Below are 18,053 nucleotides of genomic sequence, written 5' to 3' on the forward strand. Positions count from 1 at the left end.
CGCCCGGCCGCCGTAGCGCGGACGGTCACGTGTCGCCGTCACGGGGCCTCGGGCCGCCTCCCGGAAGCGGCGGTAGGAGGCCGGGCCGCTCAGCACGCGGGCGCGGGCCCGCTCTCGGCTCGTCCCGGCGCGGCCGCCGGCAGCGCGACGCCGATGGCCCGCCCCGCCGCGCCGGAGGCCGGCTCGGCGCCATGGTGAGCCCCTTCCCCGGGCCTCGCGGGCCTTGCCGCGGCCCGTCGGTACCGGGGAGGCAGCGGCGCTGCCCCTGCCCGCTGGGGCTGCGGCGCGGGCGTGGGCTGGGCGCGCGGGACGCGTGACCGTGCGGCCGCGCTGCTGCCCCGTGAGCGCCTGTTTGCCGCCGCTGGCCGGCGGGGCGGGCAGCGCTGCCCGGGGCCGCGGCCAGGCCTCCTGGAAGCCAGCCAGCCGCGCCGCGGCGCCGGCCCTCCCCGGCGAACCGTTCCAGGAGCGCGGGGGGACGGTCCAAGGCTGAATGTAGCCCTTCTTTTCTTGGCCAGATAGCAACCTGTGCTCTTCGGTTTCCCCTTGTGAGCTGCCTTTTGCGTTTCTTCCAGAAACTTGGCCCGTTTTGGCTGGACGGCTCTTGTGCGCAGAGCTGTAACTGGCTACTTGCTAGCAGGAGCAGACAAGAAGTGTATTAAATACATGCATCCTTGAAACGATGAGCTGAATAACATCACGATGTAGGCTGTCTTCAGAAGGAAACCTCCTTCTTGCTGTCCCGTACAGTCAGGAGTTGAATTAAAAGCAGCAGGTCACGGGAACTGCACATGGTTGATGCTTAATGGTAATTATTCTGTGTGCTCAGGGTAGAAGAACATCTCACAAGTCCATTATCTCTTTCCTTGTGCCTTAGCTGCAGAGTTATAGAGTCTGTCTTAAACCCGACAAATTGGTCAAATTTAATAGCACAAGGACCCTTTTAGTGCGGATTTCGTGCCTGAACTCGGTGTGCTTGTGTGAGAACCCTGGCTCTCTTCATTTGTAATAACCTTTTTATTGCTCTACCTGAAGTAATAGGAGAGGGAGAAGCACAATCATTTCTGCCTATGCTTTGCTTTTTCAGGTGGAATTACTTTTTCCTGTATGATGGTTCAAAGGTTAAGGAAGAAGGAGATCCTACAAGTGCTGGGATTTGTTATTTTTATCCTTCTCAGGTAATGTCTGCTTTTATTTCGGTGCCGATGAAGGAGCGCCTGTGTTGCAGGTCAGTGCTGATAATTGTGGTTCAGGAACAGTCGGGCTCCCAGGTGGAGCTTTGGATTAATTCTTATTTAGTATGTGGAAAAACTGTAAGAAAACGCATGTGACTGGAACCAGGCGGGGTGGGGCGGTGCCTCAGCAGGCTCGGTGCATGCGAGTCCCCAGGCTTCTGGGGCTGGGCATGGTGGTGTTGCACTCTGCTCCCGCACTGTGGATTCTGGCCAGCAGAGTCCTCCAGCAGAGTCCAAGTGTGTTCTGGTGAAGTGAATAAATACACACGAGCGATGACAGGGTCCCTAAAGAAGCTCTAGGCCCTTGTGCTACTGTATTTCATTTATAATTGAATTGAACTTATAATTCATTTTTAGTTATACCTGAATAGAGTAGTGATTTTTTTCCCAAGTCCTTTTAAAAGAGGGGGGGGGAAAAAAAGTCTTTCTTCCCTGCCTTCCTCGACAGACTCTCCCCGACCAGCAGGAACTGCTGTGTGGACAGATTGCTGGAGTGGTGCACTGCATCACTGAGATTTCTGGAGTTCCTCCAAGTCTCATTCGTCTAAGGAAGCTCAAGTTTGCAGTTGTAGTGGATGGAGACTATCTGTGGGTGAGTTCGAGAGATCTGGAGGCAGTCACAGAGCTAAAACTGAGAGAGTCTGAACTACTCTATCAAACAAAGAGGGCTTTTTTGGGGGGGGGGGTATGGGCTGCACACAGATAGACCTGGGGAATGCCAGGGTGGGAACTTGCAATGCACAACTTTTCATTGCACGGTAACTTAAATTTTGTTTACTGCAGCCTAGAAGTGTGTGTTGTGGCAGTCACTTCAGCTGTTCTGTAAAAAGCTTCACGTATTTCATTTGTGTGTCCACGCCCCACGTGTTCTCTTAAGATGTGCCTGGCAATGTCTGCACAGCATTGAGCTGCGCACTGTTACGTGTATCTGTGGGTTACGGGCAGTGACTGGAAACAGGACTCCGTGTGCTGCAGTTTATAATAAAGACTCAGTCTCCCTGTTTGGTAGTCTGACTGTTCTTTCCTTCCAACTCTCATATTCCCTACTGCAGAGCTTTGTCAGTGTCACCAGACATTTGGTATATAAAGAATAGTGTGTGGCAGAGTTGTTACAGAAAGGCCCCAAACCACCCCCTGGAAACTGGGCTAAGACTGGTCAGACCAATTTAATTGGCAGTGCTGTTCAGGCTCAAGGGGCTCTCTCTGAGGGAGAAGGCCTGGCGCTTCTGTTTCTCTCGGCAACTCAAAAACTAAATGAAGCATCTTCATTGCTGTAAATAACAAGTTAATTTCAATATTTTTAGGTACTTGTTTTCAGGAAAATGTTCGTGGCTACTAGAGCACCAAGCTAGGTCATCTAATGTGGGAAGGGAGTGTGTCTAAAAGGCTGGATTTCTGATACCATTTATCTATCCTGTCTGTGTCAGGGCTCTTCTATGGGTATTTTTGAATTTCCTTTTCATCAGACTTGTGAATCCGGGGGAGGTTTGCCTGCCACAGAGCTGCTTGTGTGCCTTTGATACTCATTTGGAAGTGATAAGAGTTGTTCTCACCTGCTGTGCCTGGGTTTTGTCAGTAAACATTCTTCATTCATGGCTTTCTGTATTAAAGGTTCTGGGCTGTGCCGTTGAGCTCCCTGACGTCAGCTGTAGACGGTTTCTGGAGCAACTGATCAGCCTCTTCACCTTCTACAACGGGCCTGTGCACCGTGCGTACATGGTAATTAAAGGATCAGCAGCTGTGATGTTTCTGCCTAGGAGGAGATCTAAAGCACTTCCCATATTGGCTGAGCTCTGCCCAAGCACATACGTGCCGACATATTCCTTTGTCTTCCTGCTTGCAAGGCTCAGAACGAGCTGATAGAGTCTATGATTCTAAGCTCACGTATCAGAGTCAGGGCCTGGGAAAGTGTACAGGCCCATCCTCCTTATTGCGCTGAGGTAGTGTGGGTGTCTACTAGAATTTTCCTAGATGTTCAGTTTAAAGCAGTTTCCTCTAGATATCATCTTCCTCCTTATCCTCACAAGGTTTGCCACTTACAGGTACTATCCCATGTTGATTGTATCTAACCGTCCTGAATGCATTAAGGCCTGTGCAGTGACAGCCATGTGGACTTTTGTTGTCCGCAGGCATTTTCTCAGGAGGAACTGAGCAGGCAGTGGGACAGATATATTAAACATATCCAAAAAAACACCAGTGACCTCCACAAGATTTTCAATTCTCTCTGGAATCTGGACAAAACCAAGGTAAAAGCCTGTCCTCTGCAGTGTCTACCTCTAGAGCTGCCCTAGTGCTGATGCTTTTGTGTTTATTTGCTGCTTTGAGCATTTTCCAGGATTCACTGGATTCAACTTCTTGTGGTTGTCCTTGTCTAGGTGGACCCCCTGCTTTTACTGAAAGCAGCTCTCATCTTGCAAACTTGCCAGCGGTCTCCCCATGTCTTGGCAGGCTGCATTCTCTACAAAGGCTTGTAAGTAACCAGGCATTACCCAGAGGATTAACCTGCACGGTAAACCTGCCCCTTCCCAGGGCTGTGATCCCAGAGGACATCCAGGAGCTCTACACACAGGGCTGCTGTTTGTTACTGGCAGGAACATTAATGCTTCAGGCAAGGTAATCCCTGTCTGCTGGTGTATTTCAGAGAGGATAAATGGTTATTTGTGTTTATCAGTAAGAAGAACGGAAGTAGGGAGAAATTCAAGGTTTGGGTTTTAGTAGTAATCTGCTGTCTTTGATATTCAGCAGGATGTGAAGACTGAATTCTTAGGCTTTTTAGGTGGAATTCACCAAGAAAAAGAAAGGTGTGTAAATATTCTTTCCCCTTAGCGTTCTCTTTGCAGTCTTGCCAATACACTGCACGTGTGTCTGTCTGTATGTATTTTTGACTGACTCGTTGTCCAGGACCACTGTCTATACTGGTAGAAAGCGCGCAGAAGAATGAGCCAGAATTTCCCATGAGAAATGCTGGCTTCTTTCAACCGGAGATTAATCGTAGCTGAAGGTGCTGCAGATGTGGCACTGAACGACATCAAGGAAAGCCTCAAAGGTGGCCTTGAAAGACAGGAGGTGGGGGATTCTGAGAATTTCTTATCAATAACATTCAAGCACCTTTCTCCTTTGGCATAGACTGTTCCTGTAGCACCTTTTACGAGCACTGGAAATATGCCATAATGTGTGCATCTTTCCAGGCCTGACAGAGGCAGGGCAGGCATTTTTAAGGGAATGATCTCATACTTGCAAGCAGGACACTGAGCGTGAGTCACTGCGGCGCCTTAAAGCTGGTGGCATGTTGCAGTGGAAGTGGCCGTCTGACTTGAGAATGGAGCCTTGTCCTGCGTTTGCCCATCACCAGTGTGTGTGTGTCGTATCGCTGGTCTGCCTGGTAGAGATTCTTTTTTTTACCAAATGTCATCAGTTTTGCTCAGAGTACAAGTGACAGTCTAGTGTGGCACTGCTGTGGCTCTGCTCGTCCTGATGCTCTGAGTGATGGGAGTCTATGGCTGAGCTTCAGGAAATGATGCTCTGCTCATAGATGACTTTGTTTCGTCCTTTTAGGATTGTGAGCACCCAGCTGCCACCTCCTCTCACTGCCAAAGTTCTCCTCCAAGGCAATGAGTCTCCAGGCCTCCAGGTATGTTGCTAAACATGTTCCCTGCATGCAGATACCCACTTGTGAGGATGCAGTCTGGGAGCTCTTGTCACACAGATCTTATGTGTGCCGGTACTAGGAGTGACAAATATCGATGCTGATGCTAAAAGTTCTTTATTGGGTATGATTATGGTAAGGTTTCAAGACTTCTGCACTAGAAATTTGCTTTTTTTTGGTCTCTTAAGTTACCGAATTTGTGAGTTCTCACCTACGTGACGTTTTGATTAGCTTTTTACCTGAGTTTAGGTATTTAGTGTCTAAAAGTGACCAACAGATTGATTTCCGTTGCCATTAAAACCTGTCCAAAGTAATTATTTACGTGGTTCAAGATCTTCTACAAGAAAGCCATCAACATCCAGACATGAAGAAGGCCTCTGCTCTTATTCTTACTTGGTTCAGAGTGAACCATTTTTGTGCCCTGAGCAGGCAGTAATGGCAAACTGTGGTATTTGTCCTTGCTTTCAGGTATATTTTGGGTCTTGGGGAGTCCCCTTATTTTTGAGGGCTACCTAAAGAAGAAATCACTGCCCAGCATGGTAAACCAGTCACAGCATTTGCTGAAGGGGATGGTTTGGGGTCTGCTGTAGTCACAGGGAGGCTGTGGAGGCTGGAAGAGATGTCCTGGTGGCACTAATGGCAAGTGTTGAGTCATGCCACAGAGCTGATTCTTGGCTTTTCTTTCAGAGCGAGCCTGGAGGTGAGGAGCAGCGGGAGCCTGGTGAGCATCCAGCTGCAGAGGACGGGTTGCCAAGTGCGCAGCGGCAGCATATGGGCAACCCTCTGGGCTTGCATTCTCTGCAGTGAGAGCATGAGCTGCTTCTCTGGGATTCACGTCAAAGCTCTTGCTGGATGCAGGAGTATATCCCTGAGGGTGTTGCTGCCACTAGTCAACATGTGCTGGGAGGTGTTGTGTAATCAGAACTAGTTCCTTCCTTTGGCTAAGCAAAGGAGTTTGCTCTTTTGGGTTTAATTGTCAGTTCTGTAGATTCCCAACATGCCTGCTTTAATTCCAGTTACCCATGTGCCTACTTGGGCACTGACACAGCCCTGAAAACAGATGGTTGATGCTTTCCGTCCAAACCTTCAGTCATCATTTTTGAGTATCAGTTTATAGGTATTCTGCCAGGACGGTTAGGAAAAAAAAAAAGCTAAGGGAAAATTTAACTCTATCAGGCATTAAGTGTATGAGGAGGATGGGAAAATGCTGAGTAGCCAGACACAGTCAGTTTGTGGTGACCCAGGATATGGGATGATGGCATGCCTTCTCCTCCTGCAGAAGCCTTTGGGCTGATGGACTCTGGCTTCTGTTCTTTATGGTGGGGCATGTTAACTTAATCCTCAAACCTCCATTGCTCTTGCAGATTCTCCATTGCCACAGGGTGTCTGTATCATCCCGGTATTCCTAACAGAAGATGAAGTCTCTGTGCTCCGAGACTTTCCAGTGGAGTGGATGACTAGGTAAGAAATCAGTCTGTTGCAGAGAGAGGCTTTTGCAGCGAGGGAGCTGACATGCGGCACTGTGTCCTCGCTAGCCTTTGTTGCTGCATTTTCTGATACTAACTCAAACTCTGTCATCTGGCTGTTAAAGCTGCCTGAGGTCTTTCAGGCTGGACAGAATTTGTGGTGTCCATTTCTCTGTTGTGAAGCAGCCTAAAGCAGAACTGTTTCCCAAGACCAACTGCGATCTTCTGTTGTTTCTCAGCTCACAGTGCTGCTTAAAGCCTTTGTACTTTGTGAATAAGGAGTGACATTCCTGGGAGTATGCAGTGTAAGAGGCCTGTGCTTTTCACCTCTGTTAGACCTGAGCCCATCCTTTTCCGAGGTAGATGCTCTTTGTAGCAGAGAATAGATCAGCTATTGAACACTACCAGGAGGTGGTGGTGTTATTAGGTATGTAATAACTCCAGACAGATCCTAGTCAGTAATTTAATCAACTTGTTATCTCACGCTAGGTCATCTGTATCCCCAGCAAGCCCTAGAGGAGAGAAGAATGCTCTCTGCTCCCAGGCAGTTTCAGAATCAACAGGAGTTCATGAAAACCAAGACCTGAATAATATCTCTGTGCAAGAGTCCCCTGAGCAAGCTTCAAGCACAGCAGCACCAGAAGATGCTGTGCAATTGGGCAGCCTTGCAAACACCGATCCTTTGAATGGCTTCCTTGAAATGGAAGCCAGTACAAAGCATTCTTCAACTGCAAAACTGAGCAGACCAGACAGCAAAAGCTCAGAGCTCAGTAGAAAAGCATTCTTCCCTTTAGAGAGAGGCACAAAGCAGCTGCCAAGCCCTTCCGCACTCCATACTGCTGAATATGCTCAAACTACAGGTCCGTATCTGGAAGGCTTTTCCTTTCCAAACCCTTACGCCCAGGAGCAGGAGAGTCAGAACATGGGGAAATCCCTTGTGGACTCTGATGTTGAGCAACGCCGTTTCCAAAGTTACCATGCAGCCAGTGGCAGTCCAGCTATTTGCTCTCCTGTCCAAGATTGGAGCAGAAGAAAATCAAGTGAACAAGACAAGCAAGGGACTATGAGCCACAATAGTGTCTCTGGAGAAAGCAGCGGTGCAGCTGATGGTAATGTGTGGGGTTTGGATTGTCCAGCCACTGCTGTACAATCAGAGCTCCAAAGCAGGAGTCAGCTGCCAGCTGCAGAGGTTCAGGAGGGTCTGCCCGGAGGCCCAGCAGAGAACACGCGCTGTCCCAGGAGCGGGCAGAGTGGCTGGCCACCTCCAGCGGACAGTCTGGGAGCCGGGGCTGGTGTGGAGCCAGGCAAACAGTGCAAACCAGTTCAAATGAGCTTGTATGTTCACTGCATTAAGGGGCTTGTGCTCTCCTTGCTGGCTGAAGATCACCTCCGTGAGGACCAGAGCTCCATTGAAGATGTGGTAAGTGGGAAAGCATCTACACCTGCAGCTATGCTCACTGCTGCTTGTGTGGTGGTGGTGGTGGTGGTGGTGGGGACAGGGGTTGCAACTGAGGAGCGAGCGTTGGATCGCTGTTCCCATCTCTTCCTCACCTGCTCTGTGTTGTGCAAGGCAAAGCCGTTTGGCTTAGGGTTCGTCACCGCAACCAAAGCTATGTGGGAGGCTGTTCGCGAACGTCAGGCAGCGAGCCTGAGAGGTTGAGAGCGTTGTCTCACAGGCGACTCCTGTTGCCTGTTGTTGTCTGTCGGTGCCAGCACCGGAGCAGAGTGTGTAGGTGTGACCGTCAGACAGCCCCACAGGCTGCCAAAGGCCTGTGCTGGATTTGGGATTTGTTGGGAAAGCCTGTCAGTTTTGCGGTGCTTTTTGGAAAGCAGGGTTTGTTCTCTGTTTAACCTCCACTTCGCCTGCCACAGCTTCTCACTCTGGAAGCACCAGGGAGATGTGTCTGGCAGTAAGTCCCCAAAGAGTTTCTGTTCCACATGAAGGTCTGGCTGTCTGCGTCCCCAGCGCGCTCTCCCTGGCGCCGCTCTCCGGGGGCAGGAGCGAAGGGTGCCATTGGGGCACCCCAGATAGGTGCTGTACCAGAGCAATCCCAAATTACTCTGCTGCAGGATTTGCTTCAGTGCGCAGGCTTCCCTGCCAAGCGGCGCGGTGCAGCTAACGGGGCTGTGGGGGAAGGACGTGCCGGCCCCCGGCGTTTCCCGGTGAAGCATTAGTCTGCGGAGCTGCTGCCTGGCCTCTGCCTACCTACCAGGGAGCTGAGTCAAAGCTGCAGAGGCCTGTTTGATATGCCAGTTGCCATGGGAACAACCTAATTTCTTTAACCATCAGACTGGAAGGTGGAGGAATGCTCAGACTAACGCTGGCTCCCAGCGTTAGCAGAGCCTCAAGGTTACTCTTTGTGCTTCTGAGCTCTGGGACTCGGAGGCTGTGGCTGTGACCCCTCCGTAAGCAGGGGGATGCCACCTCCGCACAGCACGGGAGGATTGGCGTGCCCAGGAAGGGACTGCTGCAAAATCAGCAGAGGCCAGGAGGTGCAGCCTTGGCCTTTTGCGCCAGACATGGCACGTTGTCCCCTTTCTGCACATTTCGAACAGGCAGCTGCACACCACCTCCCGCTCCACCGCGTATTCTCCGGTTGAGGGGAGAGAAGACGCAGGTGGGTAGGAACTGACGCTCTCGAGAGCTGAAGGTCATCCTCATTGCACAGGTACCCTCAGCTTCTCTGAGACTCCTCTGGTTACAGCTCCGGCATGGCCGGCTGGCAGTGCTGCTCGGCCGTGCTCGGAGGCGGTGTGGTTCCCGACAGCCCGTGCAGCACCCATGGCTGGGAACCAGCCTCTGCTCTGCTGCCCGTCTGACTTGCCGTGAGAAGGAGCGTCTGAAGGATGTAGCTAGTGTATGAAAAGCCTCGCTGGGGGACTTAGCTCTGCTAGCAACACATTGCATGTCCTCCTCCCATCAAGTGCCTCGGCAAGGCCAGCAGTGGCCCAGCCTGGCTCAGTTTGTCATTCAGTTCATTAAGCCTCAATCAACTGCCTGTCACTGATGCACCACATTTCAGCCGGTTTTCCTGTATGTATTGCCCTAGGGTTGACAAAGCCCTGTTCCATTCAGGTTCCTCTTTTCCCAAACATGCTGCTTCCATCTCACATACTCTTGCTTTGGATGTCATCTTAGCCAAACTGTACTTTCACACAGCTTGGATTTTGGCTGTGATTGGGTTCTTCTGAATACACCCTTCCTCTGGGTGCAGGTGTCTTATCTCTTAGGAGAGATGCATTGCATGTCTCGTCATCCCAGGAGGAAGAGTATTGTTTGAGGAGGTAGAGCTGGGCTCTGCTGCTGGTGTCATGGTGGATTTGGGGCGTAGCCTCAGCTTCTCTGTTCCTTTGTTTATCTGTCGATTAAAAATGACCCTCAGCTCTCAGGGATGTCAAAGCTTAGTTATAATTAATGTTTGTCGAATGCTTTGAGGCCCCTGAATGACACCAAAGAAGGGTAAAATATGCTACTTGTGCAGCTGAGAAGAGCAGGCGGTACCGATCATCCCTCTGGGAGGGTGGTTTCCAATACAGGCTTTCCCTGCAGAGCAGGAGGCTTCGGAGGCTTTCAGGCTTGCTTCCTGCCTGTCTTTAGGTCTTATCCCTTTATTTCACTGCACAGAAAAGAAAATCTCTTCCGTGACCAGGGGGGTCAAGGGTAGGCCAGGCGCTGCTGTCCTGCTGAATACAGGCTTGATCCTCTCTGTGGTGGAGGAAAGCACACGGGCAGGCTGGAGGATTATGGAGTTAATCTTCCCAGAGCTGCTGGAGGGCCCCTCAGCCCTGCCTGAGCCCTGCCTGCTGCCTGGGAGCCTCCACACGGCCGGGGCAGCTGGGCTGCTGAAAGTCCAGTCGGGAAAGCAACTTGGCTTTCATATTAGTACGTTGTTGTGCAAATCCATTGCTCTATGCCAGGCCTGTCGTTGCCCCACAGGTGAGGCTGTTTCCTTGGCTTTTGTTGTTTGGTTTTTTTTCCTTCTGGTGGTAGCCCAGTGCCTGCAGTCTGCAGCTGGCCAGAAGCTCAGCATGGAGGCTCGGTGCCCATTAGAAGATTTTCCTGTGCGTTGAGGGGGTGCTGCGGGAGACACTGCAGGCAATTGAATCCTGCCCAAGCGTGTAAAGCTGCATTCTGCATTGTACTGTTTGTCTGGTATAATGAGGGCTGGTAAGCAAAGGAATATTCCTTGCTGTGGCTAAAAGTCATGGCCAGGGTGTAAAAATGAGCCCTGGAGAGTAATGTTTGATGGTACATTAATGGAGTCTTGCATTTTTCTGTAATTAATAGCATCAGGTGGCTTAATGGCTTATTTTCAGTTTGGAGTGCCCTTTTCTGAGTCCCCGTCTCACTGACTTGTAAGCTGTGAGACTCACCTGCTTTCCTCTGTGCCCAAGTTTCCCAGCCTGTCCCTGGGTGGGAGTCTGGGCAGCAGAGCATGGAGGGGCCCAGTCCTTTTGTCATCGACCTTAGTCACCCAAGCTCCCTCCGGTACCTCCTTGGAAGTCTAAGCAAAGCTGGGCATCTGCTCTAACACTTGCCTTTTTTTGCCCTGTCTGCAGTACCACAGCAGTCTGGCTTCTCTAAACGGCCTGGAGGTTCATCTGAGGGAAACTCTGCCCAAAGACTTCTCTTCCTCAGCCAAGACAACCTACAGCTTCACTCACTATGATTGCGTTCAGAACGTGCTCACGGGTAAGCCTTCGTCTTCTGGAACAGCAGCTGCCTCCGAGGAGGGAATAAGGAGGAGAACAGGGTTTACAATAACCTTTTCTCATGCTTCAGACAACTTTTCAGAAACATTGCTTGCTCTAACTCTTACCAAATAGCCTGTATATAAGGCCCTATTGAGGAAGCTTTGTCTTTTGTGAGTTTATAATCTGCTGAAGGCTTGTTGATCACTTTGGATGAGAGCCAGAGGCCGCTGGGAGGTGGAGCAGCTGCCACTGGCGCTTCGCTCAGAAGGATGTTGCTCAGGGTTCTGCTAAGGGCTAGGTCTGAGGGCAGGACTCGGCATCCTTTTCAAACCCGCCCACCGATCCCCCGACTCCCTTTGTCCCTGGTGCGATGCCTTCTGTCCCACTGTGCAACAGTGTTTGTCAGTTGTTCCTGGCTATGAGAAGCAGGAACTGGGAACAGGTAGTACCAGCAGTTTGGAGACTGCCGCCATGGATGGATGGGTCAGCCGTGGACATGCAGAAAGCCCTGTGCATGTATTGCTCCTGTTCATTCTCATGTTTCCCTTTTCCTGGCAGCCTCACAGGCAGTGTCCCACCTCTCTCCAGTTTAGAAGCGGTGCTTTAGGGAAAGAGAGAAACCCCAGGTCTCAGGCCTTCTTGTCACCCCTCTGATGTGTGTGTACACACGGGGAAAGGTACACCAGGCTTTTCGTTTGTGCATGGCTGAGCACGGGGCGAGCTGTTGACCAATTTCACTGAGGTCACGCTGGGGCTTAGGATGTCACTCAGTCTCTGTTCTGCAGATATCCAGGGTCTGTGGGAGAGGTCCACAGCGTTCTCCTGCTCGGTAAATGGGGGCACGCTCCTCTGCAGAGTGGCCTTTTAACCCACACCCCTTACTCCTGTTCTGCAGCCAACCTGCCCCATACACCTGGCCCTCTGGATCGGCACTTCCTGAGAGCTGCTGCGCTGATCCACTCCGACTTCAGCCAGCTTCCGACCGCTTCAGAAATGATAATTCGGTAAGGTGTGCTTGTAACTCCCTCCTCTTCCAGGCACAGGAGTGCTGTGTGGCACACAGAATAGGCCGAAGGGGGGAACCCCTTTTCTAAGGCTTGCTGAGGTTTGGCACGCCTTGTAATCACAGCAGTGTCTCTTGTGACACAACTGACCCTGGGGGCCTTATTCCCTGAAGTTTGCTCTTTAGATGTGGGCTACTTAATATTCTGCCTGTAGCGTGATCTGGGTTGTTGAGAGGCTAGAATGGCACCAAGGCGAGTGAACTGAAGGCACGGCTGAGTTGTGCCATGGGTTTGGATTAAGATACAATGCTAGAATATTGCCAGTTCCTGGCACCATAAGGTTCTAAGACACAGTTTTAAATATAGCTGTTCCTAATAAATTTGTGTCTCGGCTGGGAGCCAAAGGCACCCAGAATTGGCAGCCTAGATTTTGTTTTCTTGCACGGCTTGTTGGGTTGGAAACACACTGTAATGTGCGTGGCAAACTCAATTGTAATGCACCAAGCAAGATGGTCTTATCGCAGCCAGAGCCCTTCCACGCAGCCGTGGCTAAAGCTGATCTCGTGCTACAGCACTCTCCCCATTCCTGTAGCTGGTCTCGGGGAGGACGGTTATGTTGTGGGTGCGGAGAGATTCTGCTTGCCTGGCTGTGCTTGTTTGCCCAAAACATGATGAAATAAAGATGCTTCTGGGAATTACACTGTTTCACTTCTCTGACACAGCTTGCCAAGGGAATGTGAATCATACACTTCAGTGCTGGAGAACTCCTTGTTTAGCATTAGTTTGACTGGCTCCTTAAATCCTATACCAGCTAAGCTGGCGTATTCTGTGTTGTCCCAAAAAAAGCAACTCCATGTGTGAATCAGACTGAGTAACAAGATGACTAAAACTGCTTTCTTTTATGGAGAGTTGTGTCAGAAGGGTATCAGCAAACATATATCAGTTGCTGCTTTCCTCCATCAAGGAGGAATGCAGAGTCCTTTGCTTTGCTCCCTGCCAGCCCTCTTGCAGGTAAATACTGAATGGTGGGTTTTAATCAATGATTTCAGCTTTCGTGGTTACAATATCTGGCTATTGTCTGAACTTCATCACATGTGTGACTAAACAACCTTGAATGGTTCCTGCTGCAAGGGTGCTGTGCTGGGATTTGCTTATGGACAGCAGCAGAGAGATAGGTTCCTCTAAGAAGGAAGGGGTGCTAGACACGCAGAGTATTTAACTACCTGCTCTTGAGGTACTGGGCTGGTGTGCCAGCAAGGGAAATACTCAGAGGATGGCCACGCGCATGGGTGTTGATGCTGCTGAGTAGGTCCCAGAGGATGAGGCATATGGTGCTTTCTTTTTTAGGATGCCAGGATCCTTGAGAAGGAGGCTCTGGTTCCCTGTGGCTTTCTGGTAATGCGTTACAGGGTTTTGGTGCCCATTTTAGCTCTGGGCTCCTTTGCTCTGCTGAGAGAGACCTAAAAGTCCTCAGTAGCTGAGAGTCCAGTGCTACAAACATTGCAGTGCCCAGCCCGGTGAGTTGAAGGGAATCTTGCACAAAGCTGTAAATCCTGACCGCTGCCTTCTCTCCTGCCCTGCTAGGAATGCCTCCACGGCTGTGTACGCCTGCCGGAACCCTGTCCAGGAAACCTACTTCCAGCAGCTGGGTGCTCCACTCCGCAACTCGGGTGTTCCCAACCCTCACGACAGTGCATTCAGCTTGCCGAGCAAGGCCAAGCAAAAGCTGCTGAAGCATGGAGTGAACCTGCTTTGAACTGATGGCACTGAGGCAACGTGTCAGCCCATGCTGAAAGTTAGTTCAACTCCAATAAGTAAAGTCTCAAAGCCGTTTATTCCGTAGGAGGCAGGAGGCTCTGTGCTAAGGCTATGGGGCCTCCAGCCTGCCTTGCCCTGAGGAAGGGGCAGGCCCATTACCCTGTTACCGCAGCACGTTTTGTGCTAGCGCAGGGTATTGTTGCTGTGAGCACTTACCAAAGACTGAAGATAGAAAACAGCTGTGTTGGGTGCTTGGTTTACATTGACTCTAGGACTATTCACGCTGCTCTGCCACCCTGGGCAGAGACTCCTGGGGTGCCTTAACCTAAAGCAGAACCTCTTCTTGCTGTAAGCTACACAGACACCAGGCTACTGGGCAATACTGGCTTTCAGAGATGTCAGTCAGACGGTGCATCTGCCTGGAGTTCTGTGCCTACACTTGCCCTGGTCAGATCTGGGCTTTATTTATACCTCCTAATCTATAGAAATGATCCTCTGCCATGATGTAATGCTTTTTACCTTGACTAACAGAGCCTGCACGTTCTCTGACTGGAATGGAACAAGTGCTGCAAAGCTCATAATCCTCCTACAGGTGGAGGTTTTTATACCGTAGCTGAATCTGGGAGATCCTTGTCCCTCCCCGCATGCCTGATGGGCGATTGTGCAGCACAGCGCTGCCTTCCCCGCTGCCCACCAAAGCAGCTGTAACCCACCAGCCTCTTGCAGGGGCTGTGGTGACAGTGGTGGTATGAATGCACTACACCTCCTGCCTGCTCCTCCGCCCTCCGCTTCCTCCCCTCCCTCCTCTTGGAGGACCTTGTTTCACCTCCTTGCTCTGGCTGCTCAATTTGTCTACTCTCTGTTGACAGAAAAGGCAAGTGGGAGCCCCGTGAGCTAGTGGGACCAAAGAGGGTTTGTGGCTCCTCGGCAGTGGTTCACTTTCTGCTCAGGCAGACGGCGTGTCTCCTCTCAGCGGCTGGCTGGGGAGGATTGGTGGTGATGGCCGCTTAGACCTGAGCGATGGATACCTGTGTCTGACTCTGCTGTATGTTTCAGAGCCTGTGGCTGTTACATGCACACATCACTGTGGCTGTGAAAATAAAAAGAGTCTCCAAGGCTCATCCAAGCGCTACGTGTCAGCAGCCAGAGTCCAACTTACGGCTTGGTTGTCGTGTTTGTGGTTCTTGGTGTGAGGATTTGGGGTTGGGTGACCCATTACCCCTTGTTAGCTGCCTGCTGAGCACAAGTGCCTGCACTGGTGGGGTCGAACAGGCACTGCCTGTTGCTTCCACCACTCCTGCAAAGTAGCTACTTCTCAGGGTCTTAGAAGGTTATTAGAGGTAGTGTTACTGGCTTTACTGTGAAATGGTGAGCAGACTGGTGTCGGTGTTAACAGGGCACCCCCAGGAGCCGGACACGATAGTCACCATTGTCACAGCTTCTTGTTCCACTCCCAAGGTAGCTCTGCTGTTGCAGGGCTCCTTTGCAGACCTTGGCTGGGAAATTCCATGGACTCCAGAGGAAGAGCCAGCTGCCTGCTCGGGGGGTGGCTGGGCATGGATTGCCATCTGGTTTCCAGCTCTGGCAGCTGAGGAGGTGTTTCAGCAGCAGGAGAGCTGTGTGGCACTGCTCCCGTCCTCCTCGTGGGGACTGGGAGTGGAACTGCTCTGCACTGAAGTACTATCGGTTGCCTGTTGGCTGATGGCATCGTAGGTGTTGAAACCTCATTGGAAAGCCTGAGCTACAGCCGTCCGGGAGACCTCCTGCCTCGGTGCTACCCACACGGAGGGGAGCAGAGGGTAAGGCGCTGCTTCCCTGTGTTACGCGTAAGCTGCTTTGGATCTGGAGTGCAGCACAGAGGCACCATGTCGGTGAGCGATGAGGTGGTGGGAGAAGGCAGGAGGAAAGAGGGTTGTGTGCTCCAGCCCTCTTGCAGTGCGCTGGGCTCCTCTGAGATGCTGCTCTGTCTGCCTCCTTTCTGCACACCCGGCAGCCCTGATCCAGGTTCCCTCCGCAACGCTCAGAGGCGAGGAAGCCTCGGACTGCCAGAAGGAGCAGCGAGACAGCAGGCAGGGCTGCGAGGCAGCTCCAGGCTGCTCTGCTTCCCCCAGGGAGATCCTGCTGTCACCTAGCTGGGTGTTTTGGGAAGTGGTTGTGTGCTCTATCAGGAAACACGGAGAAGTTGAAGGAAAAGCCCGAGAAGGACAGGAGGGAGTTTTGGCACAGCAGCAAAGCATAAAATAGATGCTTTTGCCTGCTGTCGTCAGGAATCTTCCTGCACAATCTGCTGTGCCGTCTGTCGGCGGGGGAACAGCTGGGGTGGCTTCTTTTCCTTTTGCTTCTTGAACTGCATCTGGCCACCAAGACCTGTTTCTGTCCTTTGACCATTAAAAGTTGTCTTGGGGTAGTACAGCAAAGAACTCCAGGCCCTTGACTTAATGGTTGCGTTGCGGAGAGGATGTTTAAACAGTGGCCATTTCAAGTATAACATGATGAGGAGCAGCTGCTGCAGTGGCTGGTCCTGTCTGAGCGTGTGGGAGTGCTGTTAACGAGGGCTGGGGGCCTGTTCTTGCCTGGCCAAGCTGGCCCCGTGCTCAGGGCGACGTCGGGCACTGGCTTTTGGGCAGTTGGGCAGGAACTGAGAGGCAGCCCAGCACCCTCCGCCCACGAGCTGCTCCCGCCGAAGCTGCCTGCTTGCTGCCTTTGACGCGTCAGTGCAGGCAGCGGGAAGCATCTTCCCAGAAGATGCCGGCAGGCTGGCGGCTCTGCTGCGGAGCCCGCAGAGCGTGCCGAGCTGGGGGCAGGCGGGGCTGCGGCTGCCTGGCGAGGGTCTCTGCCGCCTTGGGCGCGGGCAGCGCTGCCGTCACCCGCGGGCCGGCGCGAAGGGGCGCGGTAGGTGCAGGGAGCTCCGAAGCAGCTGCTCCCCGTGCCCCTCGGCGGCGTGGGCTGCCAGGGAGGCCGTAGCTGGGCAGGACTGAAGGGCCATGGGAATGGGTATTTTTTAGCGCTACCCTTGCCCACCGTACCGCTTGCAAACTCAGCCCAGGCCCCTCCCCTGCTCCTGCCCTGGGCGGCTGCTTTCCCAGAGCGTTTCCCCCCCCGCAGCAGCCCAAGCGAGCAGGTCCTGACCCCTCAGTGCTGTGCTTGACCCTGGAATACTGACACCAGCAGGCAGAGCCTAGTCTGTTTTCAGCACAACTGTTTATTGATAATCTTTGTTTATCCACTGTATGAATGTTACCAAACTGTAAGACAGTTACCAAGCCAGCCTGCTTCCTCAGCGTCTGGTTCCAGGTAGTCAATGCGTGTCGAAATCATGCACTTCAGATATTCTGTAACAAGACAGGTGTAAAAAATATCTCGGATGTATTGGAAATCTCCGCCTTATCTTGCAATCTAATCGCTGAAAAATCTGTAAAGAAATCGTCGGGGAGGGGGCGTGATCCCTCCCTTGCAGGGCGTGGGGGTGAGCAGACCCCAGAGCCATGCCGAGGCCGCCGAGCCCAACCAGAGGCACGGGGAGCATCCGCGACACGCTGTGCTTCACGTGTAGCATGTTATAAACTGTATGGTAGCTCCGCACCAAACCCCCAAACAAACCCTGGATGCTGGGCGACTTCAGGAAAAGCATGTTGCTTGCTGGGCAGACTCTTGGGGGGTGGAGGTCTCGTTCCTTGGGCTGCAGAATTAAACAGAATTAAAATTCCCCTGCCTTTGGAAACGTTTCCTTTGCTCTCAGGTACGCGTGAGCTGCCTCTGGACGCTCGCCCTGGCTCCAGGAAAGGAGAAGATGGAGCAGCAGAAGGAAGCGTGACCTCCTTTCTTCCCTGGCCTTTGTCTACGGCCAGATGAAAGCCCGGTGCTGCACTCCCAAGCAGCGTCCCTGCCCCTGCAGGGGCTTCCCAGCTTGAGCTGTGAAAACCGGCGGTTGCAGATAAAGCAAAGAGGGGATCTAGGCAATTGGTAACGCCCTCAGTCAGATTAAAGAGCTGTCCCCTTAGACAGCGTGTACGGCGGGGTGCTGCTGGGCTTGCTGCCTTGCTGGGGGCACCAGGGCAGCAGGGAGCCGGCGGTGTGCTCTTCTCCCTGCCTGTGTGGCAAAAAGGCTTCTCGAGGCTGGCATGCGAGGGAGGAAGCAGGAGCCCCTGGGCTCGTGGTGCAAGAGCTCCCTGTGGGCAGCGTGCTGCCCTGCCTGCGCTGCCCTGTCTGCCCCTGCCCCGCGGGTGCTTTGTGCCCGCTGCAGCCCCCGGTG

General features: G+C 52.3%; 1 protein-coding gene across 1 annotated transcript; it reads left to right on the plus strand.

The window, feature by feature from the left end:
• Positions 1-153: 153 nt before the first annotated feature.
• On the plus strand, positions 154-13,799 carry HPS4 (HPS4 biogenesis of lysosomal organelles complex 3 subunit 2; the record flags this gene model as incomplete). Its single annotated transcript, XM_082007772.1, has 13 exons — positions 154-194; positions 1,085-1,175; positions 1,681-1,824; positions 2,844-2,951; positions 3,362-3,478; positions 3,608-3,702; positions 4,788-4,863; positions 5,566-5,599; positions 6,243-6,339; positions 6,834-7,764; positions 10,905-11,037; positions 11,935-12,043; positions 13,628-13,799. The coding sequence occupies 13 exons, from the start codon at positions 154-156 to the stop codon at positions 13,797-13,799; spliced, it is 2,148 nt and encodes a 715-aa protein (XP_081863898.1).
• Positions 13,800-18,053: the final 4,254 nt, after the last annotated feature.

The sequence above is a fragment of the Phaethon aethereus genome, assembly GCF_964289735.1.
Source record: "Phaethon aethereus genome assembly, chromosome: 17".
Lineage (NCBI taxonomy): Eukaryota > Metazoa > Chordata > Aves > Phaethontiformes > Phaethontidae > Phaethon > Phaethon aethereus.